The 20425-nt window shown below is 39.6% G+C and overlaps 1 protein-coding gene across 1 annotated transcript in view; it reads left to right on the top strand.

The window, feature by feature from the left end:
* Positions 1–20425, top strand: part of LOC108885082 (cadherin-12) — an 86579-nt gene that overhangs the window by 50976 nt on the left and 15178 nt on the right. The window contains exons 5-7 of the mRNA XM_018679265.2: positions 1138–1305; positions 4593–4780; positions 16942–17195. Of these exons, the coding sequence (XP_018534781.1) occupies positions 1138–1305; positions 4593–4780; positions 16942–17195 (610 nt within the window). The remainder of the gene's footprint in view (positions 1–1137; positions 1306–4592; positions 4781–16941; positions 17196–20425) is intronic.

The following is a 20425-nucleotide window of genomic DNA, read 5'->3' as shown; positions in this document are numbered from 1 at the left end:
TGCTGCGGAATATCGCTAACAGGTGGCTTAAATTGAAATAACAAAAAATAATACAATAACATTTGATGCTGAAACATTAACAGATCTCATTATTTTCACTTTATTTATACCTGCGCTTCACTGGATTAGGTGGATGGTGTCATAAGAGAGAAATGGCAGTAAAAAGGTTGTAGAGTGGCAGCAGGGGGGGTGTATGGCAGATGACTGCTCTACATCTGAAATACCTTCATACCACCAGTGTTTGCCGGTAGTGGGCTGCTGTTGGCTTCCTATCTAGGACAGTTCAAAGCATATGAAAATAGGTTCATACATTTCACACAGGCAAGATACTGTGGAATCTGTTGCTGATTATGCCGCTTACAGAGCACATACTGTGACTGTATTTCAAATGGATGCTGGAAAAAATCAAACTGTTAAAGTACATGTTTGCCCTGCTGGGCCTGCATCTATCTCCAAACACACATCAACAAGTGGGACAAACACTGGGAGGAAAAAGGTGAGCAAGGGGAGGGGGATGGCAACAACATACATAAATCACCATGCATGTCGTGGGAATTAGCCCTGTCAGAGGCAGATACCCCTTCCTCTCCAAAAATATGACAGGAATGTCAAAAATAAACATAGTCTCTGATTTTGGATTTACACATTAGGAGTAGATCAAATGGGAGAATCTCATATCCTCACCATATTATGGAATAAGGGGAGGGAAAAAGTACAGCCACACCTATGCTGCCTGCTTCCTTTTACCCTGCCAACCTCCCACTGACCTAGCTATTAATCTGCAGTACAAACGCTCTCTGATCTCAGGGTCTCTGATCCTGAAGTGAATCATTATATAGCTTCACCAGAGTTCCCTATTGAATGTCAAGTGTCTCTAGTTTGTGAAATGACCTCTATTTCAGCCTTGGTCAGAGGCACATGGGCAGCTTCTTAGTCTGGAGCAAACTCCTTAGGTGGAAATATATTGTGCATTTTGAAGTAAATTGTGCATTTGGCATAAAACATATTTCAGGGGATTTTATGTGTACTATGTTTTTCCCTTTGTCTTTTTTTTTATCTCACTATCTCTCTCTCTCTCTCCTCTTCTTATTCCTCTTTTTATTATCTGTATTTCTCATCAATCTTGCTGCACACTAGGGGTTATAAAAACAGCCTTGCCCAATATGGACAGAGAGGTGAAGGAACAGTACCAGGTATTAATCCAGGCCAAGGACATGGGGGGCCAGCTGGGGGGGCTGGCTGGGACCACCACCGTCAACATCACCCTCAGCGATGTCAACGATAACCCACCTAGGTTCTCTAAAAGTGAGTGTTGATAATAGATATTCAAATACAATGGCTGTTTGAAAACATCAGCTTTCATTTGTGCAAAACAGTAATAATGCAGATGACCTTACACAGGTTGACACATTTTATGATAACGAAATAAACACTGTGCAATTACAGCAGGGCAGAGGGTATTCATCATTTCTACTCTTTATAATTGGCTTTCATTATTTGTCATTATGCTTTATCATAAGCAAAGGTCTGTTTACTTAGCATGATTGCATCTACAGCTACTACTCCTGGCAAATAAACCAGGATTGGTGTTATTTCACTCTTGGGGCATCTTTCTATATTTAGATCAGGTCTGAGCATGATGGTGCTGCGCCAGGGATTGAGTCAGTGTATTTAAACACTGTATTTTATCTGGTATTTTATATAAGCTGCTAAACCAGATTAATTTGATTGTACCGTTCACTGGGTCATGTTAAAACCCAGGCTAAAAACATAACTGTAAAACCATTGATCTGTGAATGCTTTTCTACACATCGTAAACAGAAATATTAAACTGTGTGCCAAATGTAGTCTACTCCAAAACAGCAGGAAAGCAAAAATACTGTTCTGTACTGATGCAGTCGCCTCAGGTATTTTGAGGTGACACCAGTGTGGTCTCCTCTGAATGTAAATTCAGGCAGTCAGACGGTCAAGCTCCTTTGGCTGTGTGGAAAAGATGATATTTCCATAATGCTGTCACAGCACAGAGGTTTGGGCCAAGTATAGCGGCTCCTCTGCCCTGTCCCAAATCCTCTCTTTGTCTTCTTCTGTTTTTTTTGCCTACAGAGGGCTTACAGGTAAAAAAAAAAAAAAGTGTTGTTGTACTGGAGGAGCTCATCAGATGTTACAGTTTACATATTATATTCCTGCTTGAACCTATCCCACATCTGCCCTTTACAGAAATCTCTTTTTTTTTTTTTTTTTTTTTTTAACCTCTGTAGTTATCATAGATTATGCATTTGTGAGCAGGCAATCCCCTAAACCTCTGTGATGGCACCAGATGTGGTTGCAACAGCAAAGCCTGCAGAGGTCATGGTTTAGCTGAATTATCCTAGAACCTTGTTTACCCACTGACAATGCCACCTAGCAGCTGTTTGTTAACTTCCTGTAACCTGCAAATTACTCTAGTTTTGAAGGAAAGTCAAGAAAAGTCCTTACAAGGACATAAACCTTAAATGACTTTTTAAAAAATGAATACATGTCCTTGAAAGTATTTGATTATTTATTGAAATTATAGCACAAAGCATTCATCCATATGCTGCAGCTCCACTCTCTCAATCCTAGGATCAACACAGGAAAGACCTAAGATCCACAGTAAAATTGCAGAATGAGAAATGAGAGGGAGTGCAATAACATACTGTATATATCACAGCAGTACCAGTATGCTGTGGTGTAGCATGACCTCATGTATAGTATTGATTTTAAACAACATATAATGTAGCATTTTCCAATAGAATGATCAGAGAAAGGTATTTTAGTTTTGTTTTGGTTTTGTACTTCTATTGTGGTCCTCCACTGAGAATAAAGAAATATCCTCTCTGCCAAGCAGCATCCTTTTTCAACCTTCTAGTGCCAAGTGTCTGACACTCTGGCTTATTGTAGACATTTACGTTCAAGTTCATCAATCTCCAACTTGCCATTGTGTGTCAAGTAAAGAAGGAGTTCATAAGACACTCATTCATTCCTTTGTCTGTGGCACATTGTTTTCTCTTAGATGTATCCATTCTTCAGCTCTAGTTCAAGGTATGGTTTATTCATCACACATGAGCCAAATAAATCAATTTCCTACACATACACAAACACACACACACACACACACACACACACACACACACACACACACACACACACAAATCAGGTTTTTCTTAGGAGTGGTCTTGGCTGTTTATTTTTTATTTTTTTGCAGCAGGGAAATGTTAGGAATTTGTTTAATTAAATGGGTGAATGCATTATGAATTTGGTTAATTAAATGTAAACACAAAACACAAGTGAAGCCGGGCAAAGGGTCAACTACAAGAGCTATACTGTGATTACAAAAATTTCACTCTTTCAGTCATAATGGATAGTTCTAAATGAATACTCTATAACCTTTGACAGAACACCAGCCAGTAAAATAATGTTGAAAATTCAGGCCACATGATTTGCTGACATTTGAACTGTTAAGCATCTGAAAAAGGAGGTGTAATTGCAAACAATGTCGAGAGCATTCCAAGACCCAAGAATGGTAGTAAGAGCACTTTTATATAGTACTGTACACAGCACCTCTAAGAAATAAAAATAAGTATATTTATATAGCACTGATAGATGACCTGATGAAAAAAATCCAAACCGGGTGAAAAAAATCCAAAACTGAATCACAGCCAACAAGTAAAATAGCACCTAAAAAGTTAAAAGCAATGGTGAAATAATGGATTATAGTCCACGTCCATGGTGTAACCAGCCTCTTGCCCAGTGTCAGCTTTATCCTCTAAGAGCTATCTCCAGTAGTGGAGAGCAGTGCCAGTGTAAACTCCTGTTATGCTCCTATTTCTATCACTTCTTCTCACTTACTGCAGTTAGCATGCTAAACAACTAGCCCTGGCTTAGGTGGCTCATCTTGTCACTTTCTGATAGCAACTCACTGTAGCATCCATACTGCCCTGAAGAAGATGAGCTACCAGAAGGGTGTATTCTAACCTGTTGTATTGTAAATGCAATGATGGCTGTAGCTCTTGGCAAGTGATTATCACCACCACCCACTCCTGGCGAGAAATCATGTTCTGTGGCAGAGAAAACCTACAAATAGCCCCATTTAATGTTTCTGGCACAAGCAGATGCTATTGTTTGAACAGCTAGCCATCACACAGAGAGAAAGGAAACACACAGAAGATAAATTTCCATCTATTGCCAGGTGTAAGTGATAATCAAGCAATCCACTGTTTGTGGGTTTGTTGATTTTGTCCCAAGTCTTCAGCAGTGATTTCTGCTGTCAGGAGTATCAAAGCCCCTGGGCTCTTGTGTTTGTTGATCTTACAGGTTGAGCCAGCCAATTATAAGGTGCTGAGCAGCCTTGATGTCCAGACACATCAAAATTGAATAATGTCATGCCCATAGCTACAGGCCCGACTTCAGACAGAGAGTGTATCAGCCACTTGCCTGTGGGTGGATAAGACATCCTTGGGTGGGTGAGAGACTTCTTAAAAGACAGAAGATACAAAGAGCTCAGTATTTCCATCCGATGTCAAGTGATGATAATGAATGACTCTGAGTCCAGTCTGATGTTTATTTGTTCGCAGGTTTCTTTCACCTAAGAGTTCCTGAGTCTTCTGCAGTGGGGTCAGCTGTGGGAAGAATCAAAGCCCACGACTTGGACATCGGGAAAAATGCAGAAGTAGAGTACACCATCGTGCCAGGTGATGGAGGTGCCATGTTTGACATCACCACCAATGAACACAACCAGGAGGGGATCATTATTCTCAAAAGGGTATGGAGTAGTCATTCACTTATTAATTCCAGGTTTTCCACTTTTCTGTTTTTCCCAGTTATGATGCTGTCAGAGAATACTTTTAATGTGAAAAATGTGCTCACTTAAATGTTACAGTGAAACGGAGGGATAATGAAAATGGTTTTCTGTCACTTAAGAAAAACTGAGGGCAGCAGTGATAAGTACAGTATCACATGACTCTCTGTTGTACTGTTGGAATTAATGCTGTGGAAATGCACATACAACATTTATCAAAGCTCAGTTTGCATTAACTAAGCAAGTGAATTATAAAAGCTTGTCTCTAATATAAACCAAATAAATAAAAGCCTGGTTCTTGGTGCCATTGCCCTATGGGCTCCGTGCAACATCATAAATCACATCACATCTTAACAGTACCATATCATGTTATCAAACAATCTGATGATATAAAAAAATCATAGCTAAACCTAATTCTGTAGTAAGACATAGCAGAGTTGTCATGACATTGCCATACCTTTACAGTGCTTGGCTGAATACTGCACATTGAACTTCAGTATTTCTTCCATGCTGGAGGGGCTGTCTACATCCTGCTCCAAAACTTTATACTACAACAGATAAACACAATATCAACAAAAAAGACCACAGGAGTCTTCAGGAAAATTATATATATATATATATATATATATATATATATATATATATGTATATATATAGCCTACCTCAGCAACTTAAGAGATGGGTGTGCTGCACCTGGGGGTGGGGGTGTTGCTGCACTCCTAACACCCTTACTTCCCACTGGTATGCCATTCTGTGTGTTATATTTACACCTAGATGTCCCAGTGCTGCTATTCCACTGATGCAACTGCTGTTTTGGAGCCCCATGGAAAGTTACCCTTGCAGTATGTTTTACATTTGCATGTTTTTACTTCAGGAACAGAAACATCATCACTAATATCACAGGACAAAATAATGGAGGAAGTAACTTTTGAATATAAATATCAAACTAGATAAAATGAAATATATCATTAAATAAATGATAATAAGTATGCAGATTGTATCTCATAATGCCAGCAGGTGCTTGTCAGACATCAGGGTTAAACCTATGATCTTTCAGTTATGTGATATTGCTCTCTAACTGTTTGTCTCCTTGCTGTCCATGCCTTAAAGCACAGTTCAGAGCAAAAGGCATTACCCTGTCTCTGAGTGACTGTGCTATATAAAGCATTTACTCTGTTCGTCAGGGCTCATTTACTATACCATATGTTCTTTTTGCTACATGGATTAATATATCCAGTGCATGGTGACCCACAGCAAGAGGTCTCAGTCTTTGGTTGTACTTTCTTTGAACCGCAGAGCGAAAGTATCTCATTTAATACCAACTTTTACCACATATAGCATTTGTAGAACCATGATATCACTTCATAAATGGCAAATGGCACAAATGTGCCAGTACTATTAGAGAAATTTATTACTCCTAGGATAAACCCCTTGAGATCTATCATCTCATTTTCAAGGGGGACCCACAGCTGCTAGAGGTGAAGAAAAAGGACATTATAGCCACAGACTAAAATTAGACGGAGAAATGGAGAGAGGTCCAGTCATTGCAATGAGTACTAATCTACTAAATAGCAAGGCTATAATAAGACTTATTATGCAATCAATTATTAACTTTAGCCTATATATTAAGAAATTATGAATTCATGTATGTATTCATTTAAAGTATATTCCTCCATTTGTGTACAGTCTCAGCTTTGTTGTGACACTCTCCTTAGGGAATGCCTAGTTTAAGATCTATCATACCCAAACGCACTAAATAGAAATAATATCATTCTTCTACCCACAAGCTAGACTGTAGAGAGCAGGAGCATGATATTTTTTCCCTGTAGACACTGAGAGAATTCAGCTCAGTGACAGTGGGTGGGTAATACGCATTAATGAGTGCTGCATGGGCAGAGAATGAAAGCGCCTCAGTATGGCCTCATCAAGGTTTCAGGAGACTACTACCTAAAAGTGTACTTACACTTGCTTTTAAAATTGTAATTAATTAAATAATTTGTATTAATGAAATGGCATAAGATTTAATTCTTGCTGACAGTTGGTCATTTTAATCAGAATGTAAGTGCACTGTATGCAGGAATGTGGGCTTGCTGACATTGGGTTATTTGCCTGTCTAATCTGTCTGACATACAATGGCACCAAGCATTATAGGCAAGCCAGGTTAGTAAACAAGACTGTCCAATGTGCAGTTTTCAACAGTTTCCAAGCGGTTACCTTTCATTGCCATTTGGAGCCACCACTGAATAACAGAACTGCTCACACTTCCTCACTTATACCAGCATGCTATTAAAATACATCTTGTCAGTATCACTTGAACAGCTGGCAGATGTTTGGCTCAGTGCCTTGAATGTGCCAGATAACTGTTAAGAAGCTGCAAAATGTTAAAGTTAGTGGGTCTCGCCCACACACCAAACTACACAGGTGCACACATATGCAATTTCTGGCACACATGCAGGCAAACATACAGAAACAGAGGCTTTCAACCTGCTGCAGTGTTACGTACTCAGACGGACTTGCTCACACAAGCCCTTGCATACTCATTCCTTCATGATCTGTACTGCATTTCCCTTTGGCAGGATACAGTAGACCCCTGTGGTGAGTTTAAATGCCATTTGTTGTCAGAGCTATTGAGGTTCCAAAGAAAAGAAAAAAACTGCAGAGCAAGTTTGCATAATGCAACAGTCACAAAATGTCTCTGCAATATGACAAAGGAGAAAAAATGAAAATGTCAAAGAGTGGAGATTGTTGTTGTTGTCCAGTGAGGTGGATTCCTTTTCTGTAGAGTTCTCTTCTTATTTTTCCAAAATGCTGTTTGATTTTTGTTTACAAACTGGCACTTGAGATTTGTGTCATTGTTTCAAATATGCATAAATGTATACTTTTAGTATGAAAATATTGCACAAGGAAAGGTAACAAAAGAAAGGAAAGTCATAACTTTACTAACATTTTATTCTGCTTTATCATGCCAGCAATCCTTTTGTTAGAGCATTACAAACATTATTATTTACTAGTAATAGATATCTCATTTTTATTAGTTTCAGGCTGTTGCTGTCATACAGGGACTGTCCCTATGTGAAGAAACAATAACAAAACAAAAACGACCCCATAGGTCATCTGTGCAAACAGCTTATGAGCCATAGTTACATTTTATTATTAGATGACCTCTTGTGGCCTTTGTAATTATGACAGGAGCAAAAAGGGAAGTCGGGTAGTATATGGAACAACAAAGTCTGAGAGAGAGGTTTAGGGTGGATGGATGGCTCAAAAAAGAAAAAAAAAACAGTCATACATTCACATAATTCATTCACGTTACATTTTGAATGCACAAAACAACATTTATCACCAAACCTGAAAGTGAAAATACCATCAGACGTCTTCCAAAACTTAGCAGCTTTACTCACAAATTCACTTCTGGAAGATTAAAAAAGTGGGCTTCTCATTAAATCTCACCCTTGCCATGCAGATTCACATAATACTGTTAAGGAGTGGTAATATATCTGTTTTTGTCACTTGTTGTTTCATTTCAGGCAGACAGCGTATATTTCATCTGATTGCAAAAGTAAGAGAAAAAAATGTGAAGCCAATTCTATCTGGTTTGTGCCTTTTAGGGTATTTCTGATGTAAGTGTCTAAAATGTTCTTTGGGGGAATGCAAATCTGCATTTGTTTTTCTGATGTATCAGACTGAGGTATTCGTTAACTGGTACATTTTTAGTACATGCCCCAGCACACAAGCACACAAAGGTGTGTGATCCTTTGATCCCCAAAAATATGCAGCTGAGTGAGTAATTGATTCCCAGTGTAAGAGCTCCCTCAGTACTCTATGTACATGTGTGTATGAACACTTTTTTGTGTAAATCATGTGTGTATGTGTATATTCTATGTACTGGATGTATGAATGGGGCTTACAGTCATGGCTATACATCACTGTTTAGTGACCTTTTTCTTTTGGCAGTAATGGAATAACAGAATGAGACAGAAAGCAATTATGATGTAAATGAAGACAGTTATTTGTTTATATCATGTATACCCTCGATGGATGGCGAGGATACATCTTTCCTCTAATTGTTTTACTTCCAGTGTTTGATATGCTGCCATAACAACAATGAGGCAGTGTGACATATTCCCTGCAGTGAGGGACTACTGCACAAAGCCAGTGTTGATAGGGGACATTCTGAGCCCCTTTAACTGACCAAGCCCCCCCCCCACCCTCAGTGTAATTTGATAAACAACATGTGACCCTACACATGTGAGATTGTGATATTGGAAGGACATGGACAGAGTAAGGAAGAGAGGGGAGAAAGAATGAGCCATGCTTTGGAAAGGTGTGGGGAGTAGGTAGCTGGAGATGAAGGCTTTATGAGTTGTTCACTGTGTTCCCAGAATACTGACCCGCCCACAGACTTGTCTTATTTCAGACTGGTAGAATATCCCCAGAGACAGGTGTGCAAATGTGTGCAGACAATCCCTCTCTCTTCCCCTCTCCCTCTTTCTCTGTCTCTTTCTTTCTCTTTCTCTTTCTCTTTTGACTCGCCTCCCTCACACACATGTCGAAAAAACACAGCAGGACAGAGACGAAAGCTACATTGTGCACAGAGCAGAGTTTGGCAGACCCCAAATTAGAGACTCGGGAAGGTTGGTTATGATAAGAGGATCAGGCTGAGTAATGGGTTCAAAGGATGATCATCTGTTTCCCAGTCTGCTGATACACAGGGAGAGAGAGGAAAAAAAAGCACAGAGGCATGGAGGGGGTTTGCATATCCCATCTGCAAAACATAAGATTATGGGAGACAATAGGTAAATCCACCAATGAATTCCCAAGGAAACATGCAGACAAAATGTGTGCACACGGAGCGACATACTGTACATGAAAAGGCACGTGGAAGGACACAGCCATATTCAAACACTGCTCTACATACAGTGTATGGAGAACAAGAGCACTCCCACACACTGAGAGTGTCAGAATGATGACCTTGGGTTGTGTTGGTAAGAGAATTGTTAGTCAGATTAAATGTCGTTTGTCGATTTGCATGTTTATTTACCTCCTCCTGGGAGAATAAAAGATGGCAGATATGCGTAATTGAAATTTGCTGTTCTAAGCCTAAAGGAACAGCATTGTTTAATGACAGCATGTGTGGCATTATAGTTGCTGGCTCACATTCAGGGAACCCATTTTAATACAGGGCTATCTCCTCACACCCCCAGCGCCCACAGTGCATTCAATAAAGAGAGTTTGCTGCAGACCTCTGGCACTGCCTCCAAATCCAATGCCCTAGAGTGTCATAGGGGTTCCATAAACAATGTAGAGAAGTGCAGGTGACTTGTATACTTTAAACTGATGTATGTACACTAAAACCACTGGTATTCAGTTCTAATATGTGTATTTTTGAAGAAAAGTTATATGTGCTTGACTATGAAGTAAAAGTAAAAAAAGGGTGCAGCTAAGATGTTATGTGGTTATTTCTAGGTTTGTTGCTAAGGTGTTGCAGCCTTAGGTGATCACAGTGGTTGCTATGGTGCGGCATGCTCAATTTTGATTGGGCAGCTGTGACTCAGGATGGTGTTTGGATCCCTGACTTCTCCTGTCCATGTGTCCTTGAGCATGACACTGAACTCCAATTGTTCCCAGTGGATAGGCCTGGGGGAATGAGAGGCACAACGTAAAGGACTTTGTCCTCCTGGGGTTGAAAAGTACTGAATGCAGTCAATTTACCAGGGCTTGTGGTTGTTGCTCTGGTTTTCAGAGTCATCATTTGTCATGACGATGTTGGTTTTTAAGGTGCTGGTAGGTTATTGTGTCCAAAATCAACCCCCATTTACTTCAAAGTACACTTTATTAACTGTTTATAGTTTTCAGAACAATGGAGGGAAACAGATTACAGCAAATTTGATTTTAAAAAAATTATATAGAATTACTGACTCTAGTCCTAGCATACTGATCCTGGACCAGGTGGATGTTTTGAGGTATTATACAAGTATGTAGTTGATTTAACAGTGCAAACTGATTTTTTAATGACTAAAAGTGACTTGCCCAGCTAGTATAAGGTGACATTTTTTCCTACTTCCTACATTCAAGTGATTAATGTTATAGTGTTGCATGACATTTAAGAAAAGAGCTTGTCACCAGGAGAGTACAAAAGTGATAAACATTTGCATACAAAGCAAATGCCACTAATCGCCTGGGCTGCCTCAGCTCAAATGTGGCCCTATTTAAACTTCTCCAAAGTCAGAGCCATTGGCAGTACTGAGGCAAGGCGCCTTTTTCATCCTTCCTGCCATCAATTAAGAACTTAATTTCACTAAAGCCAGACAGTGACTGCAGTCTAATTTCTCTATCAGAAATGTCATTACTGGGCTGTTTGAACAGTAAATCATTTCGGAGAATGGAAGCTGTTACTGCCGTTTCCAGTCTTGATGAGATACTACCAGGCAGTAAAAAAAGTAATGAACAAACTGCTAACTTGACCGAAGGCCAGAAAACTGTGAGAAATGTTGGTTGAATACTAAAGAACACAATGGGTTGTTGTCTGATGACGTTTACATAATGACACATTCATACATTTTGAAATAACAATATGTCTTTACCTTGAGAAAACCATCTGAAACATACTGTACTTATAATCTCTATATTGCCATGGGGTAATTGCAGGATATTATAGCTTAAAACTGATAGTCTTTGTATCTAAGAACTTGTTCAGTGTCATGATACCAACTGAGTCTTACCTCTCAGACAGGAGTTGAAACTTATCTATTGATTATAGTGCTGAATGTTTCAGTGGGAGGTGAAATGAGTTATTTTAGGCCCTGGTGTGAAAGGAGTCGAAAGAAGGAGGAAAGACGGAAACAATACCTCAGAACAGCAGGAGATCTAGATGCCCAACACAGACGAATAACGCCTCACCAAGCAGGGAGCAATGTGTGTGCATGTCTTTGTGTATGCCTGCGTATGCATGTGCCGTGTGTGAGCACAAAGAGAGAAAAAGAGTAGAGAGAGTGACAAAGAGGAGGCTGAGGTGCTGCTTGGAGCCGATGAAGTGCCTTCTCTCTGGTGGCCTGGGGAGGCGTGGGTGTAATAGATTAAACTAGTGTCTCGGGGCTCATCCCATGGCTAACCCTGTCCTATTAAGAGTGGCAGTGCGAGTCTTTCGCAGTCACTCCACTCGGCTGCAGTGTGGACAGGGCTGCTGGCAAGGCTCTCAGATGGCACTCCACTGTTGTGAGCACTGGGGGGATGGAGATGCTTCGAGGCAGCCAAGGACACAAACCGATGTGACTGATGGCAGCACAATAAAGTGAGCATCTCTTCTCCACAGTGTTAGGACCCCCTGGTATTCCGAGAGACATCAAATGGCTCTCTGGGGCATGTAAGCTTTTCTCTACTGATGATAAGCTCATTGTGCTCTGTGGTCAGTTGACTGCTGATGGCACAATGGTGGCTAGAGGTCTTCAGCATTCTTCTGCATGGCAGAATTTTGCTGAACTGTCAGTCAATGACTGCAGTGACCTTTACTTGGTTCATTCATTCACAACAGAGATATTAGGCCAGACTCAAACTACTGAGTCATAATTGCCTATCTGTGAATCTGTGTAATTTTCCCACTGAAGTGGCTTTGCATCCAGAAATGATGAGTTTAGCTTATTGAGCACTGTTAGGACTATTAGAGCTTACTGCAACCCAACAGGCAAATCTTTAGCTGATTTGATGATGGGTGCTGTCATGTGGGATCAAGAGGTTTTGGCCTCACTAGAATTAAGCATCCAGACATGGCCGTAATGTTTCTGTTTGGAGGAATAAATTGGCTTGCACAGCTGCAATTAGAAATGTGTGATATTCCAGGCATGTTTGGCTTAGCTTTGATTTGCTCTCAGAGGATATATCATGTGAGGGGGTGTTAATGATTCATAAGTTGTATTGTAAATATATAATACTGTGGTTAAATGGATTTAAGGCCGCTCTGCATATCACAGGTTAAACAACATTTTCAGTATTTTTCACCCTATTTAATCATCAGCCTCTTCAGGTAATACCTGTGTTCAGCAAAAACAAATGAAATCAGCCTGCTAATGACTTGCTGTGCTGTGATAATGATTCTTCAAGGGAAAAACTAGATTCACCCATGGGTGTTGGCAGAGGACCGTTCTCCATATTAGTGGATGAGCGTGGTGGAGGTTTGAAAAGAATATTGAACTCTATTGTACTACTGAGCAGAACACACAAACAAACTGAGAACCTATTAAATATGCATATCATCCTGCTTCTCCCAGCCCCAAAATAACCACCAAGCTGAAAAAAACAGCTGCAACTAACACTTTATACTGTGCAGCAAACTGTGAGGGGGGCAACCAGAAACAGACCTAAGTATCAAGTGAGAAGCATATTTCAGTTTATGGATTTGGTCTTATTATATCGCTATAAACTGTCAACAAGCACATTCATTGTCCTATATTCACACATGTGAATCTGACGACGTAAGGACTTTTTGATGTGTGTGAAGTATAATACTGTACCAGGGAGACTGTGATGCCTTGATTAGTCCCCTGTTCTGAATTAACAAATTCCCTTGGAACATAACAGGTTCAATTGGCAAGAAAAAAAAGTTCCTTCATTCAGTATCACTGCCAGTGCAATGAAGGTGCACATTTACATATCAAAGGGCGCGGCACCATGTCTAGAATTTCAAGTGTGTTCTGTTGTGATGTTGAAGAGCAGCAGCACTGACATGAGAGGAACTCGGTCTGTCCTCCTTACAAATTCCACCGCTGATACACTTCCTTGTTGTGTCCACAGTAACCCATAAAAGGTGCATAACAACTGAAGCTATAATGAGACACTTGAAACGTGTAATTGAACACGCATAGGTGTATGCAACTTGTTTAGGCTTAATACATGTGTGGATATGGGTAATAGTTACTCACACAGCACTGGTTCTGAGGAATAAGTAGGTCATCTTCGAGGAAGTGGAAAAAACGAAAAATGATACTTGCAGAGAGTGAATGGCCATTTTTTCCTTCCTGGGAAATTTCCCCTATGGCCTCCAGATCTGATTTGATTCTCCCCAAGTCAAGTGTTGACACATTAGCACGTCTTCTCATTAACTCAGAGTTTCTCATTACCCCCTCCTGGCCTCATTTTATTCCTATTTAATAACCGATATCCCAGACACACTTGGACTGTCCTGCATCTCAGACACATTAAAAAGGCAGTAAAGCTCTCAACATTAGTATTTTTTCACCCAAAAACAGAATATGTAAATTAATCTGTGGGCTTTGCATGACAGTTAATCATATAGCAGCCCATGCATTGTTTCACTGGTGTCACAGAGGCCTCTCCCTCCTCCATCTACTGAGTAAATGAGCTACAATTTGTTCCTGCAATGTCATCTCTTTTCTTTGCTGCAATTTAATGAGTACCTTTACTAGCAAAACCTTTCAATCTTGATGAAATACTACAGTGTGTACTAGCCTGGATAAATATGTCAAATGAACTACGTAATTTTTATAATGAGTGGCTGTGTAACAATAAATAACTGTACAAAATCACTTGAAATAGGTCTGGAGACCCTAAAATGTGGAAGATCATTCAGCACAGACATTTGTCACATCATATGCCCTCTGGTGGCTGTATTAGAGGAACTGAAGACAAAAATACTCTGTTTGGGTTTGCTGATAATGTTAGCTTATTAGCTAGCAGTGAGCCAGGCAGTGCTCTAAGTGTGATGGCAATCTATAGAGGGCATTCCAAACAGGTTTTAACTCAGTTTTGACCAAATATGTAGCTGTGTTTTGGATTTTTATTGCAGAATCAGCCTGCTATAGCAACTTAGAGTTAAAGCAATGTATATGTTTGAGACCTATGAAGGCAAAAGTGCTTCTTGGGTCAGAGTGAAGTTAGTTCTATGAAAAGCAGTCACTTTTAATATTACTGAATCCATCTGCACCTAAATAATATTTCTCATGCTCAGCTGTTTTAAATTAAGGCATTATTTACACACAATTATTTGTCAACTGGAACTCCAGGCCAGCTGTGGTTGCAAGGAGATTTGTGTCAAAACTGCAAAGTCTTTGCGTGAAAAGAGCATTTCCCCATCACACTCCACAAGTCCCTGTCATTGGCTAGCTGAGGATTACATGAAAATTAGACAGTTATAAAGGGTGAGAGTTTGGGCCTCTATCCTAATTGTGGTGATGCAGCATGTTGAGATGGAAAGCGGTGCTTCTCCTTGTCCCCAGTGAGACTTTGCCTAATGAGGCCTGGTATACACCTCCTGCTGTCCATCTCCCCAGCATTGCCTTTCCTCCTCCTGTGTGCGTATTTCAGCTGAGCTATGTATGGCTGTATACATGCACCAGTCCAGGCACAATATGATGCATGGTGCAAGTGGGCCTCCCATTTATTTGTGTGTTATTTGCTTTGTTTTTTTCATTACATAAACTCCAAATAGTGAGAATGTGTTGATAATATATAGATGATAAAACTTGTACTTTGTGAAGAAAAGTACATAGAGTTTCCTTTGATGCTGATTTCCAGAAATTCACAGGAACCAGCAGGGAGCTCAGGAGAACTGAAATAATGACTGCTGTACATTTTAGACCACTTTGTAGGTGTAGCTTGGCAGGAAGTCTTTTGGTTTGATTGCAGGGATCAGCATTTGAATGACACCTACAATAAAATCAGTTTTTGTACTGGACTGTTGCTTTGGAAAGCTTGTTCTTCTCCAGTGTTGTCACTTCTTGAAAAAGATTGAAAGGGACAGCGTGTATTTCCTGTTGAAGGATCTTATAGCTGTGCCTAGCCAGTTGCATCTGGCGCACTGTAATCAAACCAATCATGATGGTTGATGGTCAATGATTGCTTTCAGATTGGCTTGCCTTCACATAGCTCTCACTCTCTCTCTTTTTTTTGTTTTAACGGACACCTGCTGTAGCAGAAAGGCTGCGAAACCATGGAGATGGAGGAGAGGCAGAGGGCTTGAGAAGCATCTGCTATCCCTGTGAAATCATGACTGCACAGCCTCTGATCATTTCCAGTGGTTGGACTCTAATTATATCGCTAATTCATGTGCATTTAATTTGGACAGATGATTGGTTATATTTATCTTACATCACAAAAAAGCTTTTTTCTACATCCTCCAGTGCACCTCCAATCTCACATTCACTGTCTCTCCGCATAAGCACATTTCACAGTGCTATTACCAGCTGTTTTCACTTGGTGTCTTTTGGAACAACATGCCAGAGAAGCCCAAGTCCTGGGGCAGAAAGATAGCATTGCTGCCATAGTGGTTACATGTTAGTCAATTTGAAATACACAGAAAGGAATGTCTCTCATGTGACTCCAGGCCAGTGGAGCATGACTGGCTGCAAGCTCGCCAAGTACGGTCGGTCACACATGAGAGGGCAGGAGACAGGCAGAAGCACGAACACGGGTGTCACTGCTGTTGGATGTTTACACCTCAGCAGCAGACATGCCGAGGATGCCAATTCCTCCCCTCGCTTTTGACTAATTGACCCTGAGCTGATATGTCAGAAGCTTGAGGGGGTAGAACATATGAACCCGTATGCTGTTGTCTGAAGAAGTGTGGTAAAGAGGTGAGGTTCTGCTGAACCAAGTAAGCGCAGCTTGACTTTCTTACTCTGGCAGAGCAAAACATTAACCTGTGAATCTCTTGTGAAATAGGCACCACTCTACTTTTGACTTTCATTTAAACAGCAAAGATACTCACTGGTGATATCATATCTGCGAGTGGTTTTACAAATGTGTTTACTTCATTTCTGCTTTTTATGCAGGTGAGAACAATGCTATTTGAATGTTTTGTGTGACAACATAAACATTGGAAATCACCCAAATACTGGAATATGAGTAGGCTGGTGTTGACATCTGATAGCAGTTACTCATCCTTGAAAATGCTAGAATAACAAAAACGAAGGGCAAACTGCTGTCAACACGGATGCTCATATTCAGTTACAACGTTTCCTCAAGAGCACTTAGCTTGTACAGGATGAACACTACAGAGAAAGTAAATTACAGCAGGAGTGCCGACACGTTCTAGACCATGACATGATTACGATTTGAAAATAAACTGTGAGTGTAAAAGAAACTTTAACTGTACTTTTTCTGTCTTTTTGTAGCCCCTGGACTATGAAACCAAGAAGGCATACACCTTTAAGGTTGATGCCTCCAATGCTCACCTGGATCCACGATTTCAGAGCTTTGGGGCCTTCAAAGACACAGCAACAGTGAAGATTAACGTTTTGGATGTGGACGAGCCCCCGGTGTTCAATAAGCCCTCGTATGTGATGGATGTGTATGAGGACACACCCGCAGGCACCATCATTGGAGCAGTGACGGCACAGGACTTAGATGCCAGCAGCAGTCCAGTCAGGTAAAGTTAAACTCCTCTGTCTAAAACAATAAACTCTGTACACATAACTTTCTGCATACAGTTTTATATGATGGTGTTGTATCAAAATGTTTGAATCGGGTTTGTTACATCTCAGTCATAGGCAAAGTGATCTAATTTATCCAAGCAAAACCACATTAGCATTGATATACGGCATTAAGTGCATAATTAGTGGAAAAAATATAACCTTTTAAAGTTTGGGTTTTGCAAATGGTTGAAATTCCCAACCTAAATGGAATTTATAAGGACCTGATGGGGCATCAGAATGCTTAATAATTAGAGATGGTTCATTTGTGGATATATTGGAGTCTAGCTCTGTTGGTAAAAAAATATACATATTTCATCCCTTTTCAACCCTTTTAATGATTCATCTGAAGTTTCAGTGGATTTATCAAGTCCATTTTAACTATGGACTTTCACAGACAAGCCAAACATGAAAATCCCAGAAAAAAATCATTAAATAATTTACTGTATATTTTCCCTAAAATTTTAAGAAAATAATGCATAAATTGATTGCACTTCCCTTTCTGTTCTAAAATATTCAGATAAAGAGAGAGGTCAAAAACGAATGAACTGACACAGTCTGATTTAACTGAGAAACTACACTAACTGCGTTTGGATTATCTGATTGTGTTGTTGGTGTTTTGTAGACAATAGTGTACAGTTGTTATCCCCCCAAAAAGAAGTGCTATGTGTTATATCAATAAAAACATTGTGGATAATGTAGGTCTGGATCTGAATGTACTGAACCCGAGTCTGGTTCTGCTCAAGGTTCCTGCCTCTTAAGAGGAACTTTTTCCTTGTCACTGTTGCCTAGTGCTCACTTATGGTGGGAACTGTTTGGTCTCTCTCTGTAATTATAATAATCTAAAGAGTACGGTCTAGACCTGCTCTATATGAAAAGTGCCTTGAGATGACTTCTTTGTGATTCGGCACTATATCAATAAAACTGAATTGAACTGAACATCTTCATCCTCAATCAAACCTTCCCTGTTATCCCTGCGAGGATGAAAGAGCCAAAGGGAGAAGTACTGTGATACTGCAACCAGTGATTGAAGGTTTTAGAGCTCTAATCCATTCATCAATGTCTCTGGTCTCCATTCATCAATGTCATCATGGCTTTAATCTTGAGAGTATTGTCAGTTTTACTCATCAGCCTGAGGACTAATCAATCTATGTAGAACATTTGACACTGTCATGTATAATCCCACTAGCATCAGCTCTTGGCAGATCAGGAGTTGTTGCTGATGTTGTGCAACAGAGAATATTCTAACATTATTAGTAGCCCCATATATGCATCTTTGCACCTGATATCTGCACAATCAAAATGATAGTAATATTCTTGCTGATATTATCTGCTGAGAGTGCAGATAATATCTCACTTAAGTTGATAATGACTTATAAAACTATATTAAACCAACCATTCAACCACTGTAATGTACGCTCTGCTTAGTTTCTGACATCACATGTTTTGTATGTTGTATGTAATGGATGGTTTAGGAGAGTAGTGCTGTGGGACGTCACTCAGCTTTTGCCAACAGAGATGGGCAACTTAAAATAATAGTAATAATAACAAATATTATTTCAGATTATGTCCTGAAAACTGCAACTCTTTAGGGCTAAAAGCTTTACTTGCAATTTATATGCCATTTTTCATTACTGTTGCATCATACCTGTTGGATTTAACAAAAACTGTGGCACTTTCTTTTGTCTATTTTAAGGAACCTTGCATACAACAGCATATAATCCCCTGTAGCTCACATCCACTAAGGCTAAGAAAGATTTAAGAAACTGTCATTTCTTTTTCATAATAGAGTGGCTATCTGTGTCCATGGCATTGGGGTATTCTTTGAAGCTATTTTAAGATATATTCTGTAGATTACCTTTCTGTTTAAATGTGGATGATTGACATAATTAATGGTAATTATTTATTCTTTAGTTGTCCTTATCTTTGTGTAGCCGACGAACTATACAACACCATGCATATTGCCTGTAGTGTTGTCTAGCTGGACAAAGTGGTATGACATAATTGAAAGGACAATTAAAAAGTTCTGTTGTCCAACACCGTTTGTGATAATTAAAATGGTCTAGGTTACATAGAGGAAGCTGTCCCCACGCTTTTATTGTTGCCCATGTCCTGAATTAGCTGTCAAGAAATAACTAGTTAATGCTAAGGGTAATTTTGTCAAGATTAGAAAAAAAAGCTGATGTTTGGGCAATACAAAAAAGTTGACATTGAAAACATTGTTGAGTAACATAGATACAATCTAAATAGAACATGACAGCTGATAAAAATATAAATGGTAGAGTCAGTATAGCCCTGCAGAGGCAGAGGAACTGAACTTTAATTTATACATTAAAATGAATCCCTTAGGTTTTGATTCATCTTGTTTTTAAAATGTTAAAGAAAATACTGTTACAAGACACTAAACTGTAGATTGCAGGTCATTCCTTGGTAATTATTAGGTGAGACATTCAAACCTCACTGCTCAGTTTTATAGATCTGACATGCCTGACTCAACTCCTGATTTATACTCAGAGCAAGTCATTCCTTTTCTTTCTCAATCTGTCTGTCTTACTATGCGCCCGCTGCCATGCACACTCATACACACTCATACACACACAACATCCGTCCAGCATAAAACTTGAGTGGTAGATAACAATAGACTGTCTTTTGCAAAGACAAAAGAAGTGCTTTCTTAAAAAATGCATGAGAGCCCTTTTGTTTTTAAAATCTATTAGCTGCTTTTGCTCAGGCAGATTGCTTTGTAGTAATGGTTCTTCGAAAATGTACCGCTCAAGCGTAACACAAATGGCACCTGTTGCATGGAGTTGTTTTATTATCAATATTTTATTCCAGAGAAAACAAAAGAACGGAAAAAGCAGAGATTTGTACAACAAAAAGCTTATGCCCTCCATTCTGTGGATCTCCACTTTGTCTCCGGCACTTTAAATATTCATCAATATCACAGCTGACATTGTTCATTTGTGTGCCTTCAGAGAGCAGCCTTGCATTCTTCACTTCAAAACAATAGACCCAATGACCCATCATGCATAGGGAATTATGCTTTTAGACTTTAGACTCAACTGATTCTGCTATTTAGCAGTATAGTGCAGAGTTATCTTCAGGGAAACAAAAGGGCATCATGAATACTGCATTTTTGGATGATTCTAAAGAGCTTCCTAGAGTTTGAATAAGCTTTAAAGACTGC

Source organism: Lates calcarifer, linkage group LG24 (assembly GCF_001640805.2).
Source record: "Lates calcarifer isolate ASB-BC8 linkage group LG24, TLL_Latcal_v3, whole genome shotgun sequence".
NCBI lineage: Eukaryota > Metazoa > Chordata > Actinopteri > Centropomidae > Lates > Lates calcarifer.
This window is presented reverse-complemented; position numbering and strand designations above follow the sequence as displayed.